Consider the following 25289-nt stretch of genomic DNA (forward strand, 5'->3'; position numbering starts at 1 on the left):
CTTTGTCTGCACAGAGAGTTTCGTCGGGAATCGTACTCGTGGTTCGGCCGATCGGAAATCTTTCCAGCAGCTTCTGTAATTTTCTATTAAATCTACGTTTTTCTCGTTGTCCAATTAAATTTCAATCTGCGCGGAAGTGACCGGTGTAACATCCGAATAGAAATCGATATATCGGCCAAAGAGACTCTTCGTACATGCTCCAGTTGCTGACGGAGGCGATACGATTTCACGCAACATCCCACGAATCGATTGGCTTTACGAATTACGAGTTAATTAACCTCCGTGACCCCGACATCGACGGCGCATTCAAACTACACGTTAATCTGTCTAGCGATTGCTTTGGTTAAATAACTTTACGACAGTTCGAAAGGGGATACCCTGGTGTACCGTAATACATATAAATCCGTACAGGGCACGTAGTTAGCACAACGTAACCGAAGGGTTAATAATGTAGAGATAAAAAAAAGAAGAAAGATGCTGTTGAACGGACGAGGGATTAGGTAAAAGGCAGAGATGGCGGAGGGGGTGGGTAGGAAACGCGAGCCCGGGCGCATCGGTCTCGAAGCCAAGGTCGGGTGTTTCGATCGGGCAAAGAAACGCACCCCGGGGGATATCGGGGTCAAGAGAGTGCTCGGTTTCTTAGTACGGTTCAGTTCGATTCTAGGTCGGTGCAAACGTCTCCAACCCCCCGTCCCTACCTCTACCTCGATTAACATCCCTCCTTTCATCCAACCCACCCTCCTCCCACCACCCTTTGAATCTATGCGTGGTGTTCGTCGAACCTTCCTTCCTCCTTTCGCCAGAATCGATCGAATTTCGCCGGATTTCTGCTGCTAGCCGCGCACGTGCAGTGGCCCACCTGCAGCCCGCGCGTCGCCGAGTTTATGTTGCCGTGCAAACTCGGCTTTAACCTCTTGGACCTGCAACGAGTGCTGTCGAACATTGATACCGTTGCTCCAGATACCGGATACTCTTCTCTTTTTTTTCCTCCCCTCTCATCCCTCCTCTTCGTGCACTTATCCTCCTTCTCTATCTCTGTCTCTGCCACGACAGAATCACTCTATCGGGATGTCCTGTAAGTTGCCTCTTCTTGGGGGATGAACTGCTATCCATTATGAATTTTAAGATGCAGATCAAGATTTCTGCTGATAATTGATGGTATATTAGCGGAGAATAAAAGGAGTCCGTAGGGAAGATCGATCGAAAGTTTCCATGATTCGATGCACGTACATGACATTTCGGTTAGTTTAACCGCGGTGTATAATTGCGATTAGGTTGCTCGTGCGAACAATGCTTCGTGTCTATTATCCGGTCGACTAGCTGAACGAACAGTTTCATGCTAAACAGCTAATGTACCGCGTTAATTTATGCCTGACGATTATACAGTTCGAAATACCAACATCGTTCCAGCCCTACCGTACCGATTATCGACCGCATCCTCTCGAATTATTCATCTCGGGACGATTTCGAATAACAATGATTTATATTTTTTAAACAACGGTCGTTCCGATTCATTCATCGAATCCGACCGTTCATGAAATCGAAACTCGGTGGCTGCGAAGGGTTGAAAGGACGAGGAGACAGAAGTTGTTGGTCGACCGCGAGATTGCAGGGGTAAGGAAGAAAACAAACGGGAACACGTGCTCTCCGACCAGTGTGCACTCGTGCACGGAGTATTGATCGCGTTCTGCAGGTACTCGTTTGCCTGTTTCGTTAGCAGCACGTCGATGGCTACTGCAACTGCGCCCAGTTTCGACTAGCTCCGCTGAGAAACCATCTAATCATGAGATTTTTCGCTGTACCGGTTTCCTCGTTTCTTCTTAATCTGGCTACACCTCCAGATGATGCTTAGGTGGTCACCTAGGAACAGGTTCCTTTAGAGTAGCACTGCCCTCAAGGCACTAATGTCGCATTTAGTTTGGATATCAAAATTCTTCGTTGCTTGGTGTCCCAATTTGAATAGCTTTCTAAAACACCACACGTGGTCAAGTGAAAGATGACTTCCATACTCGTAATTATAGGAAATTCGAAAAGTATTAAATTTCGGTTCAGAGCTCAGTGATGACACGTCTTAACATATTATTTATTAAATTCGGCTAAGAACGACCTTCCGGCTTTACAATTTCTTTCTTAAATTATATTTTCCTCTTATTCGTATTAGCGTATTATAAAATCTACAAAGTTGAGTCTAAATAGCTTTCAGAAAAATTCGAAATCTAACAATAATGATTCAGTTCTCTGGCAGAGAAGTTGATGGAAATATTTGACAGTATTACAAATATCTTTTTACGACATCGTTGTTCACGACGATCCGTCAGTTTCCTCGCAGACGAAATTATCACGTTCAACCGAGCCGTTTTACATAATCCCTGGCGATCCGGCATCCGGCTGCCCACATGTCACTCTCCGTCGTTTATATCGTTCTTATTCTCGTTCTCTAGAAGCGACGTAGAGAGTCTGGTAATTCGTCGACGGGAACGAAATCGACTGCTCGTTATTTATTCTACAGGTGGCCGTGGACGAAGGTTTCGGTCGTCGCGACGCTACGTAAGTGCGTGGAAATATTTCGAGGCCTGCAATTCAGCGAGTGTTCGATTCATTATCGACACCTCCCTCTGTTTCGATTCGATTCGATTCTCGTTAAAGAGAAAAAACTACGTCGAGTTCACCCGTTCTTATCCAACTCTCGATTCAAGGTAAATGACAGTATTCCGAATTAGAACTTTTCTCGCTACATATCGGTTTTCAATTTTGCGCTCATATTCCTACAATATCGTCGCTTGTTTCCATCGCCTCTCGATCCCACGGGATTGTCGAAAAGGTACGGCGTTCGTATCCCGATATACCAACATAATTGGATTTTCCTAATGCATAATTCACACGCTGCCGAGTCCGATTTCCGCTGGCGCGAAGTTTTTCAGTCCTTCTATTCCTCCTTGAACTTGATCACTCCGTTTGTTCGAAGGAACATTGAAACGATGAAAATTCAGAGAATATTTGCGTTTCATTTGTCCTCCATTTCCTTGGATGATTATATCGTAATATCCGGTATTCCCTGCTCTCCATAAATCGTCTTTGATATTCCAAGATGTCTATCTCTTTGTTCCATTGATGTACTTTCTCAATGTCCCTTGAAAAGTCTTTACCATCGGAGAAAATACATTTATGAGGTTCCATCACAATTTCATGCTATAAATATTAACCCGCTAACTGGTACGATGAAATGTAAACACACATAGTGCACATGTACATTCTTCGGAACGAAAGGATCAAGGGTTGAGAAGGATTTCATCGAAGAAAAGCAAGTGTAATCTTGTTGTTGTATCGTGTAGCCTTGAATGGCAAGGGGTGTCCTCTGGTAAGTGGGTCACCGGAGTCGGGGAGACAGTAGACGCCGGTGGGTGTCCCGACGCCGTTGCGTGGGTGGAGCAAAGTCGTTCTGAAAGGACTAGAAGCGAATACGAAGGAGAAAGAGGGATAGAAGGGTTGAAGGAATGACGAGGAGGGAGTTTCACGCTCGTCGTCGATCGGTTCCTGACCTCTCCAACGTCTTCCGCGTTTCTGGCCATTCATACTCGGCCCACGGCTCTTCGTTCCACGTATTAGTACAGAACGTCAAGGATACGTTCACCTGCCTGCTTCTTACAAACTTGTACCTTTTTGTCAAAAATTCTCATACACCAACGAATATGTTCCTACTTTGCTGGTTTCAAAATTTCATAAATATTTCCGTGTTTCGTTTTCGACTGGGACCACTCGGTTCAAAGAATGAAAATATCATCTCCGGTGAAATGATTGTACATGCAGACATTTTCTCAGTGGACGTTAAGTAACGTTGGCCAATAATGTCGAAGGTCGTTGTTTTTCCTCCGAGAAAGTCGCACGCCGTTGGCCTGCGCGGCTTATCCTATAATTTCTCATTCCACTGCACCGCGTTGCCGACTCATCGAGCGGTCGATGTGCATAAGGGGTCAGAAGAGGATAAAATTACAAAGTGAAAAGTGTCATCGGGGTTCGATCGGCCACGCTGTCCTTGAATATCATCTGTAAAAATCGAAGGACACCGCTGCTTGGGTCTGCTGAATATCTAATATCATTATTAGTGAACGTTGCTGAACTGCCAGCTCTCTTCTTCACTTTTTGTATATTACATCTTCCAGACGCTGTATCTCATATGACATGAGTGTCGTACATGTGTTCTGGCGACTTTTATTTCGTCGCCTGACCCCATAAATGTGGCTGAAAGCATCAGTTGTAGCGCACGTTTTCTATCTTGAAGAAAATTCAGACACAGTATTAAGCATGAAAAATTCGCTTATTATGCAATAAAATCACTGTGATTGGGTGATTTGGTATGCGAGTACTTGCGAGAAAAGAATCATGGGGCGTCCATCTGGTGGGGAGCGCAGAGAGTACCGCCACAATTATAGGAAGCGTGAACTAAGAAGAAAGCTTTCCTAAGAAGAGCGGAAGGGGTGCCATGCTGAAAGCTTAAATTTGAAAATTAATTGAGGAACCGCGTTAACGTAGTAATTTTCATAATAAAAATAGCCGACCCATCGTTTTCGGCGTTCTCGTTGATAAAGTCGTCATGTCGTCATTTTTATCAAACCTTACAGGAATATTTCAGATGCATAAGAATGCAAGAGAAAGAGGAGGCAACGACCACCTCATTGAGAAACTTCTCAATGTCAGGTTTGTGAACGAAACGCATCAACGAATCCGTACGCATCACGACGACGACTCACCTTCAATTAGCACCGCCGTTAATTAACAATGTCTATCCGTGCAGGATCGCATTCGACCGTTTCATGGCTCGATATCTTTTTTAATTAGAGAAGGAATATCGGTATTTCTTCCTCGATACGGCAAACGATCAAGAAAGACATTTTTCTTTTGTTTCCGTAATCGCCGCGATCAATGAAATTGCGCGTGACGCGCCAACGATTCGACTTTTCTAATTAACACTTTTAGTTCTGCGTGGGCTACCGGTCGCCTACAACATTTATCGTCAACGCTGTTTTAATTAAATGAGAAAAGTTAGTTTTCGAGAATTGAAACGGCGAAAGTACGTATAACGGGTCGCAATTTTGTATAATTAAGAGCTGTGATCATTTTTCCGCGACACTGACTCTGTTAATGGATCGCAAGAAAGAAGCATTTCTAGAATCTAAACACGTAGAAGCAATTTGAGCTCAGAAAGTGCGTACCGTTTCTTACTCTACGAGTCTAGAATATTTTTTTCTCTTTGCCCACCGGAAACGCACGCGATTTTATCCACCGAGCGGCTACTCGAGCCACTTCTCTCTGTCAGGATTATTTAAGAAGATTCTAGGCCAAGTATAAATGAATCAGATGTCGTGACTGAATTCACTGAATTTATGGCAATATGTAGAATAAAGTTATAACGAAGGAAAACTTCTTTTTTCATTCATTAGACTCGATTATTCTCATAGCAATTATCGACGACAAACAACCACCTTGACGGGAAATGTAATTATCCTATGTTTATCTTCAGTCGTTTGTTCTCGATTTCTGTTGCCAATAATAACGCGAATAATTTATTTTCGTTTCACGCAAAATTTGTAATTTTCACGTTGTGTATCTTTTTTGAAACGTCCTGTACATTTTGGAATCAAACCGCTACATTATGATAATCGGTAAAAGACAGTTTCTTTTTTTCAATTTTATTTTCACCATTCCTATTGGCAACCACAGAAAACGTCGCGTTTCGAAAAAAACGAGAAATGTCGATGTATAATAAAAAAAAAAGCTGTGATCGAGGCTGTTCTTACATCGTCACCAGCCGGTTATCGATACATTTTGCATATTACAGTATGCAAACAGCGATGTAGACCGGTACAGAGACTGGTAACCTCTTGGAAATGTCAAGAGTAAGAACCTAAATCTTCGAACACGATCGTTCCGTTTCTTAATTTAAAATTTCCTTTTGATATCTCTCGTAGACCCTTGGAGGATTCAGAATACCTTCCAGTCGCATTTCAGGTACGCGCAGCGACACTGTGGAATGGTTCGAACGCATTCACCGTGTCCCTTGATAATTTACCTCGTAATTTTGTCTGTGGTGGTAGGCGTCGTAACGTAATAGGAGAACAAGCTTCCATGTAAGTACACGCGTATGCACATTCTCTCCCTTTTCCTAATTCAAACCTAAATGCATCCTCGTATTATCGATAATTAAGTTACGCTTATAGTTACACGCTGATATTTGCGTACTAGCGTGCAGAATGTCTAGTCCCACCTCTAGTAGCAGGAGCCGGTAAGATTAACACAGACCATAATCACGCGACAAGGTTATTTTGCAAGTTTATTTTTTTTCTTATTTTTCTTTCGAGAATCGTGTATCCCAGTTAGCGTAACATATCACCGGTTGTAACGATCTTGTGAGTAAGGCGTCGTAAATTATCCCCGTTGGACGTTGTCCAATCGTCGCCGCTAAACAATTTACGGATTATCGCAGCACGTGATCTTACTCGCGCGATTCCTCGGCTTTGCATTTTACATGAACCCGAGAGTAGAGCAACACTCGGACCCTGACTTGCTTTTCAGAGAATGCCATCACCTTCGGTGACTAGGGACCTGGGGAAAATCGAATGGGAAAAGTTTATGCAGAACGCGTTTGTGGAGGATGCGAACCGTGGGAGAGACGTTATTCGTTGTTTACCGTTGAATTCATCAGATATTAGGTAATAACCGTGTGAACGAAGCTGAAGCGACACATGGCGAACAGGGAGAGGACGGTTAGGAATTTCTTCCACTATCTCCGCGCGTTCTCCCACAGGAAATCCCGCAAACTGTGCCAGTGCGGCCTGGCCGCAACCGTGCCAACTCGGGAAACGTTACTTTCGACCGACGAATTACGAGCAAGTTTGTTCTTCGTATCCGTGCAACCGATGAAATTGTTATTTTTAGACTTGCATCCCGTCATTCTCTCTCGTTGGAAATTCGCTTTTCGCAACGGTTATCCCGCCGTTCCGTTTGTTCTTGATCGCGAAATCAGCAACCGCTACCGTTACCGTCCACCTTACCGAAGACTTTGTTATTTCCAAAGAGAAGAGATAGCCTGCTGTCGGTCACCTTACGCAAATATCTTCTTTGTTTCCAATTAATTTTTACGAGAAATTGCACGAAGAATTATCCTACGGTTACGCATTTTTTAATATCTAAACCCAGTAGAGAAAGAACGATGTGTATGTACGTTAGCCATGAACCTATCGTGCGAATCTGTGTATACAGGCTCTACCATAACTCGTGGACATAAGTTCAGTGATGGATTTAGCGCGCATAAGTAATAAGAAAAAGTTCATATAAACATTTGTCTTATCTGACCTTGTTTCCGAGTTACAGCCGTTTCTGTCTTCCACTAATTCTTTTAACAAACTGACCTCTTCATTTAACTGTTTATAAACAACGCCTGATATCTCATGCACGACCTTGCTAACTATTATGTAAACACTGTTTTTCTAAACGAGACATCGACTGGCGAATCGTGTACCAACTATTTGAAGGAAAACTTGAATGAATTATATCGATATTGCCGGGCTTGAATTCGTTGGAGTTTCATTTAATAGGGGTACATTTTAAGTCTTTGGTTTACAATTGGTAGCAGTAGAGGAACATGTGGAAATTTCTGACGGGTCAGGAGGTGAACGATAAGGTGCATCGGTTGGGCAAGAGTAGCCCAAAAATGGGTGACCCTGTACTGTTGGGAAACAAAAACACGATCGAAAATGAATAATTATGCTCGTATACTATGGCAGATCCTGTACACACTAAACATACGTTAATTGGTATTGGGGTCAGATGAATGGACTGGTATACGTATACCTGGCATAGTCGAGCACGTGTCGTAGAAGAACCGTGTCTCTCGTCCTGTTCATGTGTTTACGGCGTGGCGTCTGAACATGGAAGAGGAGACAGTTAAGGCCGTGTACACGTTTACTCGCAATGCCGTGTACCGACTAAAAATATATCGTTATGCCATACAATTCTTGCGATGCTAAAATTGGAGAGGTACACATCCCGGCCAGGTTTCCGACACATCGAGCCGGCTGAACGATTCGGAAGAAAAAAAAAAAAAAAAAATGATTTTTCGATAAAAATACATTTGCGAAGTTTCAGAATCAAGTGTAAACTGATCGAGTCGCTGCGTATACAATTTACAAATAGGATTGTGCCTTCTTCGCCGTACGGGAGAATGCGGTTTTCCTTGAACTTTGCGCTGCTATAGCCGCTCGTCCGCCACGAGGCGTGTTATAATTAATAATTTGCCAGGCGCGACTCACTGTCGTTCGTAACGATGATACTTGGACGAACACCGAGCATCATCGATGTCTCGATGATTTTTCCTCGATTAATCTTATTTCGAGTCGTATCAAAATGAAAGCGCCTATGTAAAATAATTTTTTTAAAGATAAGTTTCACCGTGAAAATAGATGGGAACGGTGAACAACAAACACACGTTAGTCGGCCGATGACTCGCGGTTATTCGTTCGCGCAAGGTTTTCAAGCCGATGACGCCGAGTTTCCGGGATATCCACGAACGCGACGTGATCTAAATTCTAAATTAGGGTCAGCCGAATCCCCCGGCTCGAGGCCAAAGTTGAAAGCGCGCACGGAACATGTGTAAAAGTCGAAGGAAAAGAAAATAAAAGAACGCAATAGTTATGCAGGCGTTACGATTTCCATTTACAGACGGCGCTCAGCAACCTGGAGGAGATGCAGCACAATTCCATGGCGTACCGCAACAACGAGAGGGGTAGAAGCATGGGGGTTGGTCCGATGAGGTCGCGCCCGATGGAGAAGAGACACGATACATCACCTTACAGCGGTGTCCCTTACCTTTCACCACCACCGCCGGATACCTGGAGGAGAACCAACTCCGATTCGGCTCTTCATCAAAGCGCCAACGAAGCCTGCCAAACAACCACCCCTATCCCTCATCGACGAGGTACACGGATTCACCTTTCCCAGATTTTTTTTTTTTTTTTTTTTTTTTTTTTTTAAATTTATTTATTCTTGTTTCTTATACTGGATGTTCTTGACACGTTTGTTGTCACGGTGAAAGTGGACGCGCGTAGTCAAATTACAAGTCTAAATGTTATACGATCTAAAATTCATCTTCCGTTCTCCTTCCATCCTACCGTAGGCGTATCAACAGACGATGTAAATAAAATTGGACGGTTCACGCGGAGCATGGCTAATCTGGGACGTAATCGGCCGATCATTAAGTCCGTCCGCGCGTAGTTTCTGGGATCCGTCTTGTCTGGGAAGAATCTAGTCCGCGAGAGGGCAACCATCGTATAATAAACGATTTCTTATCCCGAGAATTAGCGAGCCTAAGTTTCGGAGATTGCCGTATCGAAGTTTCGGTAATAAGAAAACTTAAGTACTAATTTGCTAGGGAACGGTAAGAGGATCCAAACTTGTAACACTATACTCCGTAGTAACGTTAGCAAGTAGCATTACATGGTGTTACGTTCCCGTCAGGAAATCAGATGCCTCGCCTTGGATACATCAATCGTCGTTCCACGCTGTTTCACACAGTGTAGTACCGCTATGCAAAGGGCAACGTAAAATTAACCCTTTGCGATCGAAACGGGTATACCTCGATAATTAACTGGACAACGCGTCCACTTTTCATCGCGAAACGGGTCCAAAACATTCTGATACATCATCGTTCTGTTTATTTCTCAGACCAACACACGATGAGCGGATCTGGAAGCGACAACAGAAACCTTCATTATGGATTCATCGAACGGCCAAGATCGTCGTGCGAAATACCTAGAGTGCCTGGAAACAAGTAAGGATCCGCGAAACACTCTGTCCCCCTCCCGGAGCTGAAATTTTCGGTCAGATGAAAATGTCCTACTCTCGATAGTATTAACACTGTTTATAGTCGTGCGCCTCGTTCTATGCATTATTTATGCATCGTGGCTATTGTACCGCAGTTTCATTGTATTCGCGACGCATTCTATCGCACATACTAATGCGTTCGTGCATGGAGTTTATATAATTTCTTTTTTTCTTTTTGTCTTCGATTGTAACGCGATCGATCCTTCGTTTTACTTACCTTCCTTTTTCCTTCCACCTTATTTTGACGCATCGTTGACTGGTCACTAATGTATTCATCAACTTGTACAATTATTAAAATAATACAGAGAATTGTGAGTTTTTGCATCGGATAATCGGTCAACGGCGCGTTAAAATACAGCCATCGTAATCCGCATCGATTTTCTCTGATTAGGGCACGTGTTTGTCTTGCAGCATAGACCCGACCTCTCAACCAGCAGGACAACAAATTTCCATAGGAAACACGCGATCGTTGCCCGATTTAGTCCACTTCCCGTCGGATCAGGAGGACCACTCGAGCAGTACGCCGTTCAGCAACGTAAGTCCAACATGATTCGAACATTTCTTCCTTTCATTTCCGGGTTTCTAATGTACACTGTGTTTCCTTCAAGGAGACACGAAATAAAAAAGAAATTGTTAGTTATCCCAGTTAGATAAAGATACGCATTGTACATGTATTCTTTTATACAGTTACGAGAAAGAAGAAAGGGATAACTTGTTGTTAGGAGCGTAATAGTGGTAGCTGTAATTTATTCCATCTTATTTGATACGATTTTACTTGCTGGTGGATTCCAGAGTCGTCAAACGAGCAGTCCCACAAACCTGTCGCCAACCAGCTTGCCGCAAGCTGGTGGGCTATCCTTTCCGCAGGATCAAAATCCGACAACTGCCCAAGTAAATATCCTTTGCGATCCTGTAACCAGTATGTTGGGGTTCGTGCGTTCTTAGAAAACGTTGTCGGTATTAAGGAAGTAACCGATCAGATGTGTCCTGGTGACATTTCAATTCCTAGAATCTCTTCGATGCTATTGTTCTTTTCAAAATCCTACGTTTCGTGCAACTTCTCGCGAGTTATTTCGCGGAAGCATTCAAGATTCGAATCAATAGAATACGGAATGAAGGAGAAAAATTCAGTCATTGATATCGGAGACACAGTCTACTCGGCTACTTCGAATTAGTTTAGATTCCAGGTGTTATGGAATCGAGGCATTCCTTCGTCGTTCTGTAATTCTATTCACTCGGAACAAGACGCTATAAATAAATATAATTTTCCAGTGAACGAACCTTATCCTCTTCGACAACGAATAGATTGCCTCGTTTCCATAAATTTTAGGCTAGTCATAGTTAAATGCATGAGAAGAGAAGATATTCTATGCTTTTCTGCGCTTCCATAACCCACTACCTATAATATAAACAATTTTATCGAAATAGAAAAGAATCATATTAACGCGGTTGTAAAAGGAAAGAACGGTGATCGCATTTTTTTTTTTTTTTTTTTTTTTTTTCTTTGCAATTTTCCATTGCAAGCCGATCGCTAGCAAACGATTATGAAACTGAACCGTTAAAACGTTTCGCTTTGAACGATAATTATCGCGTGTAATTTCGATAGACCGACATTACTGTTCTTCGATGGTGCAATGTCGGCCACGGTTTGTTAATCACTGTCTGGATTAGTCATGGCGCGGTTGAATATTGATTTTATTCAACATCTTAACTGGTAAAACACGTTAACCCGATCTAACAAAAAAAAGTGTAAAGAGTTTTCCACTCGCAAACAGCTTCTCTTGCGAGATTTCTGCAGCTCTTTTTAGAACGAATGCACCTTACTCTGAATTACGAACGTTTTAATCCTTCGTTGAATCCGTTCGAGACCGCTTTACGAATACTAAAGCTGATGATAAAAAAGATTTATTTCGAAGTATAACGGATGTACGAGTGCAAAGGTTCGATAGGTTTTTCTTGAATATTTATTAACAAACAAAATTGTACAATTATTTAATTCTTTTAATTTTGATTCAGCGTAACGAAAGAGTGAGAATTATATTCGCGTCGCTCCCAGTCAATAATTTCCTTCATTTTTTTCAACACACCCACGTCCATCCCACACGCTTAGCGGCACTTTTAATTTCGTTCTTATTTTTATTTTGCCTTTGTTGTAGTGTTTGTTTTGTGTTTGTTATTTTGCAGAACCATTTATCAGTGCCTGTTAACTCTAGGTTCCTTCACACGTGTAAGGTTAGTAGCTGATTATGATTTTTTGTTCGCTATCGATAATAGTCTTTTTTTTTTGGCCTTCTTTTTTCATTCACTCCCAGTAGCGTTTCGTTGTGTCAGAGCTTGCAAAACGAAAGGATATAGTTTACGAATTGATTTACAGTTTACGAATTTGTTCGACGATATAATTCAGTCGAGGGCGAAACGTCTAATGGAAATTTTACACTGGGTAAAATGGGAAAATGTTTTTCGTCCAGCTTCCAGTTTTCATTTTCTTGAAAAGTTTCGTATCGTCCATGCTCGGAGAACTTTGCCAGTCGAATTGAATTGGATGTCTTTGCGAGTCTCATTAGCATTCGCGTAGGAGATTCCTGGGATAAGAAACTTTAGACGGACCTTAATTACCCGATATTTTCTAATTTACATCAGTTTAAAATAGAAGAACGTTAGATTCTTGAACGAGCTCGGGAAAGAAAGAAAATGAAACGATTCGCCTTTGACGGTCTCTCGATCGCTTGAAATCAACGAGCTGATAAAACTATTCAGACTAGTTACGCGAACGAGAATAAAAAAAAGAAAGGGTTGAAATAAAAAAGAATAAAAGCGTGGACAGACCACCGACCGATCGTTAATAGCGATGGCTATGAAACAGGGTGTGGCGCTGGAAAACAGCACAAGTACTTCGCAACAGGATCTTCAAAGTTATTCGCAGCAACCGGTGCCCGCACCACCGACGGCGACGACCCACAGTCCGGCTGGCCACTACATTTATCAACAACCGCACAGTCCTGTGCCACCGCAGAGTCCAGTTAGTATATCTATCTGATATGTACACTTTGTTACAACGTAGCTTACTTTTTGTTAAGAGCAAATGTAGGGGCAGGAGTGTCAGAAGATCCTAAGCAGGGCTCTTCTCTTTTCTCCTTCTCTCGCGATGCAATAAAATTGTACAACTTTCCGTGCAACATAGGGTCCGAATTTCTGTGTTTCTAGCCATGCCTGTACCAAGTATGCCGTCCGAATGGTATTTCTATGTACAAGAGAAAATCATTTTCTTTTTCAGACGGCATACCTGGTACAGACACTCAGTTGCACGGAAAGTTGTACAACTTTATTGCATAGTCTGAACGCGGCCTTAGGGAAGCCTAAGTTAAGCGATTGAAATTACACCAAGAGTATAATTACTTTTGATTCCTTTGAAAAGAGTATCGAGTGATTAGAGAAAGAATCGTAACTCGTATTCTTTTCATTAAGAAAGATTTCCTCTGTATCGCGTTTCTCCACAGAAGTCGTCGCAACCGCAAACGCAACCGCAGCAACAACAGCTCAACTCGTTAGGGTCGTACAGGTCCTCGCAGCAGGTTAACAGGCCATCACCACAGTCGTCGCCTGGTCTAACGGTTCAGGTAACGAATTGTACAAGGTGCTTCGGAAATGATGTACGAAATGCGTGAATAAACGGGGGATCGATTTGTCTGTTGGTTGCAGGGCAGTCCCTTAAGTTACAGCAACAATCCGTCGGCGCCTCCTAGTCCCACAGGGCATCCGGGTCCACCGAACATGATATCGGAGAACATCGATCAGAATAATTACTTCCTGAACCAGGAGCAAGCGGCGCTTCAACAGGACTTCGCGCACTTCACGATGGTTAGTAGAATATCCGTTTACGGTACCGCGATCCGCGAGTACTATTTCTCTTCTACTTCGGCAACCGTGTGCAACTTTGTTTCTTCGATCAACGAGACAACCGAGATCGAATTATTCGATTTTACAGCCCTAATCATAAGCATGCCGAATCGTTCGAATTTAACGAATTATCGGGTTTTAATTTGGTAATAATTATTTGTTTGTGCACACGAAAGGGAGTGGTAAGTAAGCGAGCGATCCTCCTCGTTTCTTTTTTCCGTAAAATGTTTATATGTGGATGCTATTCGGTACGTATATTAATCGTCCCTCCAGACAATGGTGCGAATAAGATTTGATTTTCGATGTGCATGACAAGCGACGCCTTCTTAATCGCGTTCCTACGTTTCTGTTTCTTTACGAAGATTACGTTATTTTGGACTTTCTACTTTCTGAAAGTCGTCTAAGAACGAAGAGCCGGCGTATTTTCTTTCGGTCACGGCTCATGGATTACTTTTGCATTTTCTTTCACGGTGACTGACCTTCGTAGGCTAAAACGAACCACGAAACGTATGAATTATTCCACGCGTACGAGCTGGCAGGAATCATATGCCGTCACTATCGCTTTCGGCATGCCGAACTCTCGTTTTTTTTGGCGCGGTGTCGTTTAAAAAGGTTGGAAATAATTATGCGAGTTAATAATCCATGAGCTGTCGGTGAGCCGAGCTCGCATTGTCCGCTTGTTAACCATTTACCGATAACCGACCGATGATCTTTGTTTTAAAAACAGCTCCCAGCTGTGCTTAGATTGCTTGCTTCGAACCATAGCCATCGAAGCCAATATATTTTCAAACGACCGCGTGCCGCTTTGAAACTTCCTTTGTCGCGTTCGAATTGGCTGCGAAATTATTTTGTAAATTGCTTCGATGGTAATTTCGTTGTACGGAATTAATACGAACTGGTAGCAGAAGTTTGCAACTTATATCAAAGGGTTAATTTCGTTAACGCGAAACAATATTTAACCGGCTTGAATTTACGTTAATGGTTTCTGCATGCTTCTGTAATTTTCTTTCCCAACGGGGAATGGCGTTTCAGCTCGCTGGTTGGCTGTTGAAGTAATTTTTCATTGCGTTGCCCGCTGATCGATAGACTCAACAACAGTCGCGTTGCATCTTTCAAATAACACACACGCTTCTTTCAATCGACTATAGCACTGGATCGATTAGAACTGTTTCTTAAAATCCGCCTACTACTTGAAATCCTAATTTTCTTTTTGTTTCTCTCTCTCTCTCTCTCTCTCTCTCTCTCTCTCTCCCTCTTCTGCGATACATTGAAATGTTAAGCCTTGATGTTTATCTGTTGCCCGCATCCGTCAGGATTGGCCGAAATTCGCGCAGCAGCTCATGGAACTTGGTTGCACCTGGAGCACGCAGATAGAGGTGAAATAACGCCCTTAGCAAACTATATCAAACTCATTCTTCTCTATCCACCCTTCGACGACTCGAGCTTATGCCTTTCTCGCATTTTTCTTGTTTTCCATACCGAATAGGTCCTGTTTTTCTATGAATAGATCCATGGAAGTAGAGATCGACGGGGTACTGATGGTACCCTTTCAGGGTATTCAGTGCCTCTGCTCCCTATTTTCCACAAATCTTACGTGGGTACATATAAAATCATTAACGGAATAACAACCGAAAGCGGAAGAAAGCAGTTGAAATAATCTCTCGATTAGGTCGTCTAACGAAACCGCTTACCTTTCTCGATCCAATTCGTCTTTGTTTCTGTCGCTTTACTTTCTCTCCCTGCGCTCTTCCTTCATCGTCTTCTTCGACCCTTTTTTTCTTTTGCTTCGCCCTAACATGGTCTCCCTCGAACAGGAAAGGAACAGTGTGCGCGATATACAATTAAAAGCGGAAGAACGCCTCTCCTTGTTGCTTGCTGCCCACTGCTCTCCCGATCCCGATTCGTTTACCGGAAGAGCGCACATACACACACATCGACTATGATCCTCCCCTGATAATAGGAATCACTCGTATGCATCTCCTTCATGTTTCTTTTTTTTTCTCGCTTCAGATGGACACGCCTGGGTCAACCAACATGATTGGAACGTACATAGGCTCGCCGAACCATACCACAAATTACACGCAAGTAGGTAGTCCAACTTGCTGCGGAGATGTCTTCGAAGATGGGAGAAATTCTTGTTGGAAGCGATGCTTAATTTACTCGAATTTTGTTGCAGAACGACACGATAAATGTCGGGGGTGAACTGGGCAGCGGGGATGCTGGGTATTTCAGCACGAGTCCTCAGATGCCGTATCAGCCTACGACGACGACTGCAACTACCACTACCACCACTCAACAGCTCACACCACAGACGCCCAACACACCAACGATCATCCTCACTGGTATGTTTATATATTTTAATGACATCCTCTCCCCCAGCTTTGAGATTCTGGTACGTAGAGACGGAGACTTGTTTGCGGATTTCGAATAACAAATCTAATTTGCAAGATTCTTTTTTTTTTTTTCTTCTTTGCGAATTCGCAGATTTTTCCGCCCCGGATGATCTGACGAACCCGGAATTTGTAAAGGATCTGGGCACAGCGATGATGGGTGACTTCGACCCCGATCTCTTCCCATCGGACGACGCTTTGAGGCAGGGCCTCGATCCCATCGACATGGATGGTCTACAAATGCTCACCGACCCGACGATGGTCATATCTGATCCCAGCGCAGAAGCCCATTTTAGGCTAGATCGACTTTAAGGCGAGACATTTTACTCATTTTCGATTACGCGCTGACTATATTACGTAGGAATACAAATTTCTTATCTGTCCTGGTGTCGCGATTTATTCTTGGGACACTTTGACAAATGGGACGAAAGGAGAGTCCCGTTCCGGCGGTCGCTGACACGTTTTCAAAAAGATATCGTTTCCTTCGCGAACACCTTTTATCAGTCGTTCCATCTTAAACATTTTAGGGATGATATTATAATTTCGAAACGATCCTCGTTGGAAACGCGACGGATGGACCAACGGGACCGGCTCGGTCCCGTTCGTGATAAATCGTTAATTGAAGATTAAGTAAATACAAATCTTTATTAACCCTTTTTTTATTTTATACTACTTTGTACATTGTATCATGTATGATCTCTAAGAAGCACAAAACAAAATGTCTACTGATTTATACATGCTTTTGTCATATACGATTCCTAGTGAGGTAACAATCTACTACTATTTAGATGAAATTATACGTGTAGAAAAAGAGGGAAAAAGATAAAAAACAGATATACACACACACACACATACACATACACGTGGGTCGGTTATGCTCCTTATTCATCGAACCGGGGGAGAAACTAGAGCGTGAGATACCAGTAAAGACACATACAAGGGAGAGAGTGAAGGGAGACACCTTTCTTTTTTCTTTTTTTTTCGGTGGTATTTTTCCGAAAAAAGATGTGTTCAGGTTTCTATCTTGTATTATTCTTATCCTTGCTCGTTGTGCACCTTTGGCTCGAAGAAATCATTCGACGCTTCTCTTCTACGTGTTTTGTTAAACAGGTAATGAGATTGATTTTTATTCCTCGGTGGTCACTGCTGACCGTTACTTCAAATTTAAAATGAATTTTTCATAGCAATGGAACTTAGCAAATTCAATCTCATTACTCTTGCCATGTATTTACGCGTATTTTACGCGTTCCATTCCTTTGATTAACAAAAAAATTCAGCTCGATTCGAGCGAACGCAATGTGTGTTCAGTTCGCAGCGTCGTTTCACACGATAGAACGTTAAAAAAAAAAAATATATATATATATATATATGTATACATATAATAAGAGGATAAGATGAGTAAACCGCGAAGATAAGTGTACGCGGTCGTCAATTGTTTTTTGAAAGTAATGTAACCCTATACTTTGTATACACGTTGAATAACTAATAATTAGGCGCGTGCACGTTAGAATTAAATTCTACTAAAATGTATAAAATCAAGAGACATAAAGGAAATGACGCTTATACAGGTTCCAAGAGAGAAACCATATGGTTCTTTAACTCTTTGCATTTGAAAGACGACTAAGTCGTCGTTTCACCATTGGATGGCGGAGCCAGGTCAAACGTGATCCAAAGAGAAACAATATATTAGATATATTGGGAAACAAGAGCCCGCCATCCGAGGGTTAACACGCATTATCCAAATAAAAAAGACATCAGGTTGCAGTACCTCAGGTTGAAGGTGCTAAGAAAAATAATTACAGATACCTTTTATATCCGTAGATTCTTATTCGAATCCATTGATCCCAGAAATTTTATTGCATAGAAATAATTACTGTTCAAAACCTCTCGAGTTACTCAACTTCGAATAACTTTATATTGTTATGAATTGAAAAGACAAAGGCCAGGTGGACCCCGGATGTGGGTCCATACGGGGTTCACAACCATCGAACGGTTGCTCGCTGTGCCCGTCTAAAAGTTTCTAACAGAGTTCTATTGAATTGAAATTTCCTAGAGTTGCCTAAACGTTTATTGAGAACATGAACAAAGTTTATACCTTGCTGTGTTTGTTGTTGACGGTTCTGACGAGTCTGTTATGTATAATATACCGAGTGTACTGCCCTATTGTGCCTGAGCACAACGTCCAGTCGATTTTCAACAATTAATTAGCAACGCGCTAAATCGACGCGGTCTCGAAACGTTATTTTTTGCGACAAATCAGGTAGAGCATCTTATAATTGGTGGAAAGTACTCTGCAAGAGAGTTGACGCGTTAAAATGAAACTTTCTTCCCTCCGAATCGTTTGCTCTCCTCGCGAGACTGTGCCAAGACGCGTAGTTATTCGTTGCTCTAGATTGTAAGTCCATTCTATCAATTCGTAAAACGTTCAATATAAATGAACAATTGTCTGTGGTTCACGCTGAAAGTTCTGAGAATCTCACATGGGATCATCTGTTAAAAGTTTCGATTCTATCGATAAATTGTGATTCTCAAAACTTTTACTCGCAAAACTATGATTTCTGTAAATCATGGTAGTACTTAAATCAAGCGATCAATTCGAGCTTTGTAAGTTGAATTTTATTTTGTTACAAATTTCTAGAGTATACGAGTTAGCTAGCTGTGTATTTAATTTGCAATGAAAATTTCCTTTCTGGAAGGGATCAATGAATAATCGCAAACGTTAATTAAACGTTTTATCAAACACAGTATTTGCCAGCCTGTGCGGCAATTTATTATCCCCACTATTTCCTCGACATTCTCTGTATATCCTTCTTATCTCGCTCAAAGGTAAATAGTTAAAAAAATGGACCCAATGAAACAACACGTGTCGTTTAGAATCATTAATACTAAAAACCAGAATTGCACTCCAGCTCTCTCGCTTCTTTCTCTATTATGTCTCTCCCTTTCTCTCTCTCATACACATACATACACATATGCTCTTTCTGCGTCAACAGAGCGTCTCATAAAGGATTAACGTGTCGATTCGTTGTTGTATTCGATAAGAAATCAGCGCGCGATTAAAGGATGAAATTAGACAAGAAAATTGAAAATGGAAACAGAAAGGGGAAGGATATAGGAAGAAGCAGTACGTCTCATATGGAACGAGTTTTAGGGAAAATGTAATGAAAAGAAAGGAAACATTGTAATATTTGTATATAGCCATGTTATTGTGGTAAAGAAATTACCTTATATTATTATAAATATTACGCATATATATATACATATATACGTGTACGTATATGTATATATATTATATATTATATATATATAAATATATATATATATATTAAGTCTGTAATGCCGTTACGTTGTTGTACCATATTATTGTGAACACCATTTCTCAGACATCGATTTTTTTAAATAAAAACAAAGTCTCTATCGACATGCACTAAGTACCAAGCAGAGTGTCCGTCGTAAATCCACCGCACACCGTTTCAAAATTCGATTCGATTCGATTTATCATTTAATCGTGGCTTTTTCGCCTCGTCTCGCTTATTGCGTTTATTTTCGTTTTTTTTTTTTTCTTACTCGCATAAATCATCATTCAACAAGACACTTTGGTGACTTTCGAGGCGAAGAAATGACGAAATGATCATTCCAGGATCTTGAGAATAAGAGAAAAGTCAATTGTTTAACTGGAACGTTCCGTCGCAGTAGATTGCGTAATTAATCAACAAACGACAACGAACGTTTTGACGAAAAAGATAAACGTTCTTAGCGAAAGCGAGAAGTGGTGGCGATGTTTTTTTTTTTCCTGAAAACGATCGCTGCCTAGTCTCGTCGACCAGCCTTTTTGTCAGACTGATGTTCATCCTTAGTCTATCCAATTAACGATCAATTACCACGAGCAATTCGCCCGTTAAGTCACTGTCTGCGATCAGAGACGCGACGAAGGAGCTTCGTTGATATGTGTGCGTTCGTCGTGTCGCGTTTATACTCGCGTGAACGAGCGTTGTAATTAATCTTATCAGGGATACGGACAACAATGATCTACACGACAGATTTTATACGATAGAATGATTTAAAAGAAATGGCAAAAGGCATTGCGCATCCTAGACGCGACACAACGCATGCACTAGAAGATAAAAAAGAAAAAAAAAGAAAAAAAAAGAAAAAAGCAAAAGAACCTCACCTTCGACATTTTTCACACGACACCGTGGTCCTTCTGCCCGTCGATGTGTAAATAATTGTTTCATATTGTTGTAAAGTAGAACGGTGATTGAGGAGAGATGGATGATGATGAAACAGTAGGAGACGGCAGGTCTCGATTGCCGAGAATTTAAAGAAAAAAAAAAAAAACCATAAAACAGTCTCCACCCGTAATGTAAGCGCACAAAAAAATAAGAGGGTTTAACGATCTTATGTGTCTTCTTCGTGTTTAATCGTATCTTTGTTATTAAATCTTGAACGTCTACGAATGCGTCTTTCTATTTGCCTTATAGGTTCACACCTTTCTTTCTCTTTCTTTAGCGACTCTCTTCGTTTGGATATACAGAAAATTCAGGTAATTCAAACGTTTTCATCCTTCATTCTATTTCTTTAAGTGATTTATCTCATTTCTTTACTTACTTTAAGTTAGGTGTTACAAGAAGGCGTCAGTTGAGTCTACTTCCGGTGGAACTACGACTACTCAAAGAGGTCTTAAGAGTAAGATATTTAATTTTAATAATACTACATCTTTTGTAAAAGATAATGGTGTATCTATATTATTATTATTATCTATATTCTTATCTTCCCTGTCGAAATTATACAGTGCTAAAGGTACGATTTAACAAAGAATACGAAGACTTTGACAAACTGTATCTATTGCTTATCGAGATTGCTTGCTGTGATAGTAAAAATCATTCTTTCATATTAATGAGTCTTTGATGACTGAGGTCGAAGGACTCGTTTGATCCTTTTAAATCGTGCCAAAGCCACGCCTGGTTCTCCACGCGAACCACCAAACGCCTCTCCATATTCTGTTGCTAACGGACCGAGTTCCTCTCCGCTTCCTGTCAACGAAGCAACCGAACCGGATTTCTTCTCCGATAAAGAATCCTGTTCTGCTATTGCCTTCTCGTCTTTGTTCACCTTCGGGGGTAAAATTGGGTAAATTTACCTTACTACAGGGTATTTCCAATCTAGTAGCACAACAGAAAAAGCAATGAATCAATATAAAAAAGAAATTTCTATGTTTTGAAAAGGGCGCTATTTTGATTTTTGTTTAGAGAAACACGTGGCGCCATATACTGTTTGATGCTAAAAATGAGCTTTTTGGTTTCGCCGATAGGGTGCGCAAAAATGACATCGTTCTTTAGTTCTCATAATCAACACTAGATAGCGTTGTTATAGAAAAAGCGTTACTTTTCAACTTGATTTTTTATGTCGATTCATCACTTCTACTCGCAAACGTTTTACCTTTGCATCGTCAGCATCTCGTAAATTAGAATCCAACATAACGTCTGCCGGCAAATTATCCTCTATTTTAACATTACGCTGCTCAGGGACCAGCATAGAACTCTTAGATCTCCTTCTTCTCCTTTTCTTTCCCGTATTTCGCTCGCTCCTCACCAAGATCACCTCTCTAGGATTATCCCGTTTCTGTACGGCTGTTTCTCTTAAAATGGGAGTGAGTTGTGATCGGGAGGGTCGTTTCTTAGCCGTCTCCCGAACAGATTTTTTGCTCGAATCCGATTCTACATTTTGGATCTTATCCTGACCATCGTTCTGTCTCTTCTTTCGCCTTGTCGATCGTTTATCAGCAATCTCACGCGCTCTAGACTTCCCAGAATTCTTCGTGGACCTCTTGGCTAGATTTTCCCGTTTTTCAGAAGGTTCCGACTCAGCACTTTGCTCTTCGTCGTCGTCTTCGAGCTCGTGCAATTCATCAAACTTCGCATTATTCTCCTCGATCTCCCTGATACGCTGTTTCTCTGCAATCTCCCTCTTAATCTCCTCTTTTATCGAGTCAATTTTCCTCTGAATCTGTTCTTCAACTCTTTTCTCATAATCACCATCCAGATCTTGAGGTATCCCTTCGGTATTCTTCGAGGAATCTAGCTTAGCAACGTCCTTAGACGCGGATGTCTCCGCAGCACTGTCAACCTTCGTTGCTTCTGGGCTCGATACATCAGCAACCTTTGACTCTTCCACTTTGACAGACCCTTTGAGCCCTGAAGACTCGCTAGCCAAACGGTTGGTCGCTTTGTCACCTGACAAATTGACATCCTCCTCTGTCTTCTTCTCTGCAGCAGCCTCCGGGGTTTCCTGATTCAAAGTTTTCGAATTTTCATCGTTCTTGATCTCAGTCTGATCGGTAATTGCTGACGACTGCTTAGAGACAGCAGCTTCTCGATCAGGATTCACTTTGGACTCCTCCTGTTTCTCAGCAGCGTTTCTCTTTGAATGTTCCTGTCCATTCGAATCCACTTTGCTCGACTGACTGTCCAACGCTTTGTCCGACCCTTCAGGAACGACGTCTCTCTTCAGTGATGCGTCTGGATTGGTTGCATCGTTGGAAGAATCACTTGCACTCACAGCGTCCTCAGATTTCGCTGGAACCTGAGGAACTTCTCCCTCCTTGGTGCCATCATGATCCCTCTTCACTCTGGTGTCACCATGGACCTTTTTTTTATCACCTTCGTCGTCCAAAGATTCTTGTTCATCAATCGCTGCGTCTTCTTCGGGTTCAAGAGACTCTTCGTCGATTTCTTCGTAGTCTTCTGCTCCAGAGATGCCTCTTTTCGCTATATCCTTCGGTTCAAAATCGTCGTACAAACTGGATCGTTCTTCTTGATCGATGAATCTGTCTGAATCCTCGCCAACGTGGAACTGACGACTTTTGTACCCAGTTTCTTTGCTCTTCGAACTTGCTGCAGGTTCCTCTTCAGCTTCTTCAGCGTATTCAGATGCGTCCTGATCAGCAGAAGCGTCGTAGTCGGTGGATCTTTTGTCTGGAAGCTTTGGAAGGCCTCTGGAAGATCGCATCGATCTTGACGATGCCTTGTTGGATTTCAACGATCGTTTCTCTTCGTTCAGGGTCTTTTGGTTATTCTTCTTCACAGAATTCTCTCGTTTCACTCGGACGTGTTTGTCGACATCCTGATAGGATTGGGCATCTTTCTCAAGGCTCTGTTTGGTATCGGTTGCGTCGTTTCTCTTTTCGATGGGTCCTCGGAAAATTTGCTCGAACAATGGGTCTACCTTGTTGTGCTGCTCTTCAGCAACGTAGTTGCTAATTTCTGAGTTACTGGTTGAAAGGATGATATGAAAAAATGGCTTCGTTTTGGGACTGTAAAGTGATACTGAAATGAAGAGTATTATTTCATACCTGATAGGGTCTTTGACAAATTCTGGATAACAATAGGATGATATTGAATGAAGTAACATCGACAGGACGAGAATGTGCGCACAGTTTAAACGGAATCGTTCGATCATCGTGTTATAGAGGAGACATTTTAACACAGATTATTTGCCAATGAATAGGTGAACTACTTTCATATTTGGATTATGTTTGTAGGAATAAATTATGTATCGGGTGACGTTGGAGCTGCATGAATAGAGCAGCTATAAATCATGATCGATAGAGACTACGCTTTTGTTACGATCCACTCGGTGTCATGGCAATTTGAATATTAGGTTCAGTGGAAAATTAAATTGCAAGGTGTGTACAAAATAATCCATTTTATTATCTCACGTTCAACTACACACGATAACGTAGTATATGTACAGAGAGATTTAATTCTGCTTTTATTATTTGAATCGTGTTCACACATTTCAGCTAAAATGTGACAGTGTATAAACATTTCAATTTATATTTTATAACAATAGCTAGTGACATCGTTATTTCGCTACGTAAAAACACTTTTTTATATTTACAGCAATGCGATTAGCGTTAACATGATTTTCTTTTAATTTTATAAACGATACGTAACATAATCAATTTTTCTCCACTCGATGGTATATAAATCTAGTATACATACTCGAGTTTAATGTTACGATTTATTTTCAATGAAATTAAACATTATCGAGTCCATGGAGCGATTTGTTCACACAATTTGAGAACAGCTCTTGGTCTCAGTAAACAAAAAAATTATTTGCAATTAATCCTCTGAAAGTTTTGACGGGGTGAAGAGAAAAAAATTAAGAAGTAAAACTAAGAAGTAAATTGTAAAACGTCTTTATTCTATCAAGAACATATATAAACCAAAAATAAAGTAAAGAAACAAATAATAGTAACCCGTTCCATAAAGGAACATATGCAGCGTCGATAGGACCTACGAAATTATAAAATCTTCTCTGCTGTGCCTGGAATTAACATCAAAACGATTACAATAAACTTATTAAAGCACGAAGGTTAATTATAACTGGCAGAATGTTAAACGGAAAATAGGAGAGGGTGATATACCAGCAAGATAATAGTGTAGGGAGAATAATATTCAATCGATCTTGTCCTCTTCCTTCATTCGTGTCTTTATTTATTGCTATTGGTAGCAAAAGTTAATGGTATCTGGGTTCATTGCCATGGAACATTATTCTATATTTTGCCCATTCAGACGATCGATGAATATTCTCTCCCTAATTCTTAACAATGAATATGGCTGTTGCATACAGAAGATACGATTAAATATAAAACAAAGCTGACGCTACACGTGATGACCTTTTTATATACTCTAAGTGTCGATCGAACCTGATACAATAATCAGATTCGCCCACGTATCACGGATTTAAGCTCTACTTATTGCTTTGTAATACACGTGGCTTAAAGTGAACAGAAATCTCAACGAACTCTTTCACAGTCAATTGTGTCTTCTTTTTAGGGTGTTTTTAAACTGACTGTAAGATCAATACAGTTTTCCCGAAATACGAGTTCGTCACAGCCTGCAATTTAGTTTACTCTTATAGACCTAATTTTGTTGGACTTGGATAACTTTTAACAATTCTAAACAATAGAAAATTTTGTAACAAAAAAATATTATAATTCTTATGTGTCTATTGCCATGTGAGCACCACAAATTCAATATACCTAAAAAAAAGAAAACTAATTTATATCTTTAGCCTTTCGTTGCAAAAGCTATCAGAAAAAATAACTAACAAATAAATTTA

General features: G+C 41.2%; 2 protein-coding genes across 7 annotated transcripts in view; one reads left to right on the forward strand and one right to left on the reverse strand.

Moving 5' to 3' along the window:
* Crtc (CREB-regulated transcription coactivator) overlaps nucleotides 1-19725 on the forward strand; it is a 29024-nt gene extending 9299 nt beyond the window's left edge. For 2 of the 5 annotated variants that reach the window (XM_034315668.2, XM_076692523.1), the window contains 11 exons: nucleotides 8716-8971; nucleotides 9718-9823; nucleotides 10288-10411; nucleotides 12061-12108; nucleotides 12740-12895; nucleotides 13374-13493; nucleotides 13576-13734; nucleotides 15087-15149; nucleotides 15784-15858; nucleotides 15950-16115; nucleotides 16258-19725. In XM_034315668.2, the coding sequence (XP_034171559.1) occupies nucleotides 8716-8971; nucleotides 9718-9823; nucleotides 10288-10411; nucleotides 12061-12108; nucleotides 12740-12895; nucleotides 13374-13493; nucleotides 13576-13734; nucleotides 15087-15149; nucleotides 15784-15858; nucleotides 15950-16115; nucleotides 16258-16475 (1491 nt within the window). In that variant the 3' untranslated portion in view covers nucleotides 16476-19725. The remainder of the gene's footprint in view (nucleotides 1-8715; nucleotides 8972-9717; nucleotides 9824-10287; nucleotides 10412-12060; nucleotides 12109-12739; nucleotides 12896-13373; nucleotides 13494-13575; nucleotides 13735-15086; nucleotides 15150-15783; nucleotides 15859-15949; nucleotides 16116-16257) is intronic. The other 3 variants (XM_076692521.1, XM_076692522.1, XM_034315670.2) reach the window with 3 other exon arrangements.
* Nucleotides 19703-25172, reverse strand: LOC117600339 (uncharacterized). 2 transcript variants are annotated; one of them, XM_034315662.2, is made up of 3 exons: nucleotides 23515-25172; nucleotides 21603-23433; nucleotides 19703-21275 (listed from the first exon to the last, which is right to left on the reverse strand). In XM_034315662.2, exons 1-3 carry the CDS (start codon nucleotides 23619-23621, stop codon nucleotides 21057-21059), a joined length of 2157 nt encoding a protein of 718 aa, XP_034171553.2. In that variant the 5' UTR covers nucleotides 23622-25172; the 3' UTR covers nucleotides 19703-21056. The 2 variants fall into 2 exon arrangements, with proteins under 2 accessions (XP_034171553.2, XP_034171554.2); XM_034315663.2 differs by having other exon boundaries at nucleotides 21186-21325.
* Nucleotides 25173-25289: the final 117 nt, after the last annotated feature.

Source organism: Osmia lignaria, chromosome 15 (assembly GCF_051020975.1).
Source record: "Osmia lignaria lignaria isolate PbOS001 chromosome 15, iyOsmLign1, whole genome shotgun sequence".
Classification (NCBI taxonomy): Eukaryota; Metazoa; Arthropoda; class Insecta; order Hymenoptera; family Megachilidae; genus Osmia; species Osmia lignaria.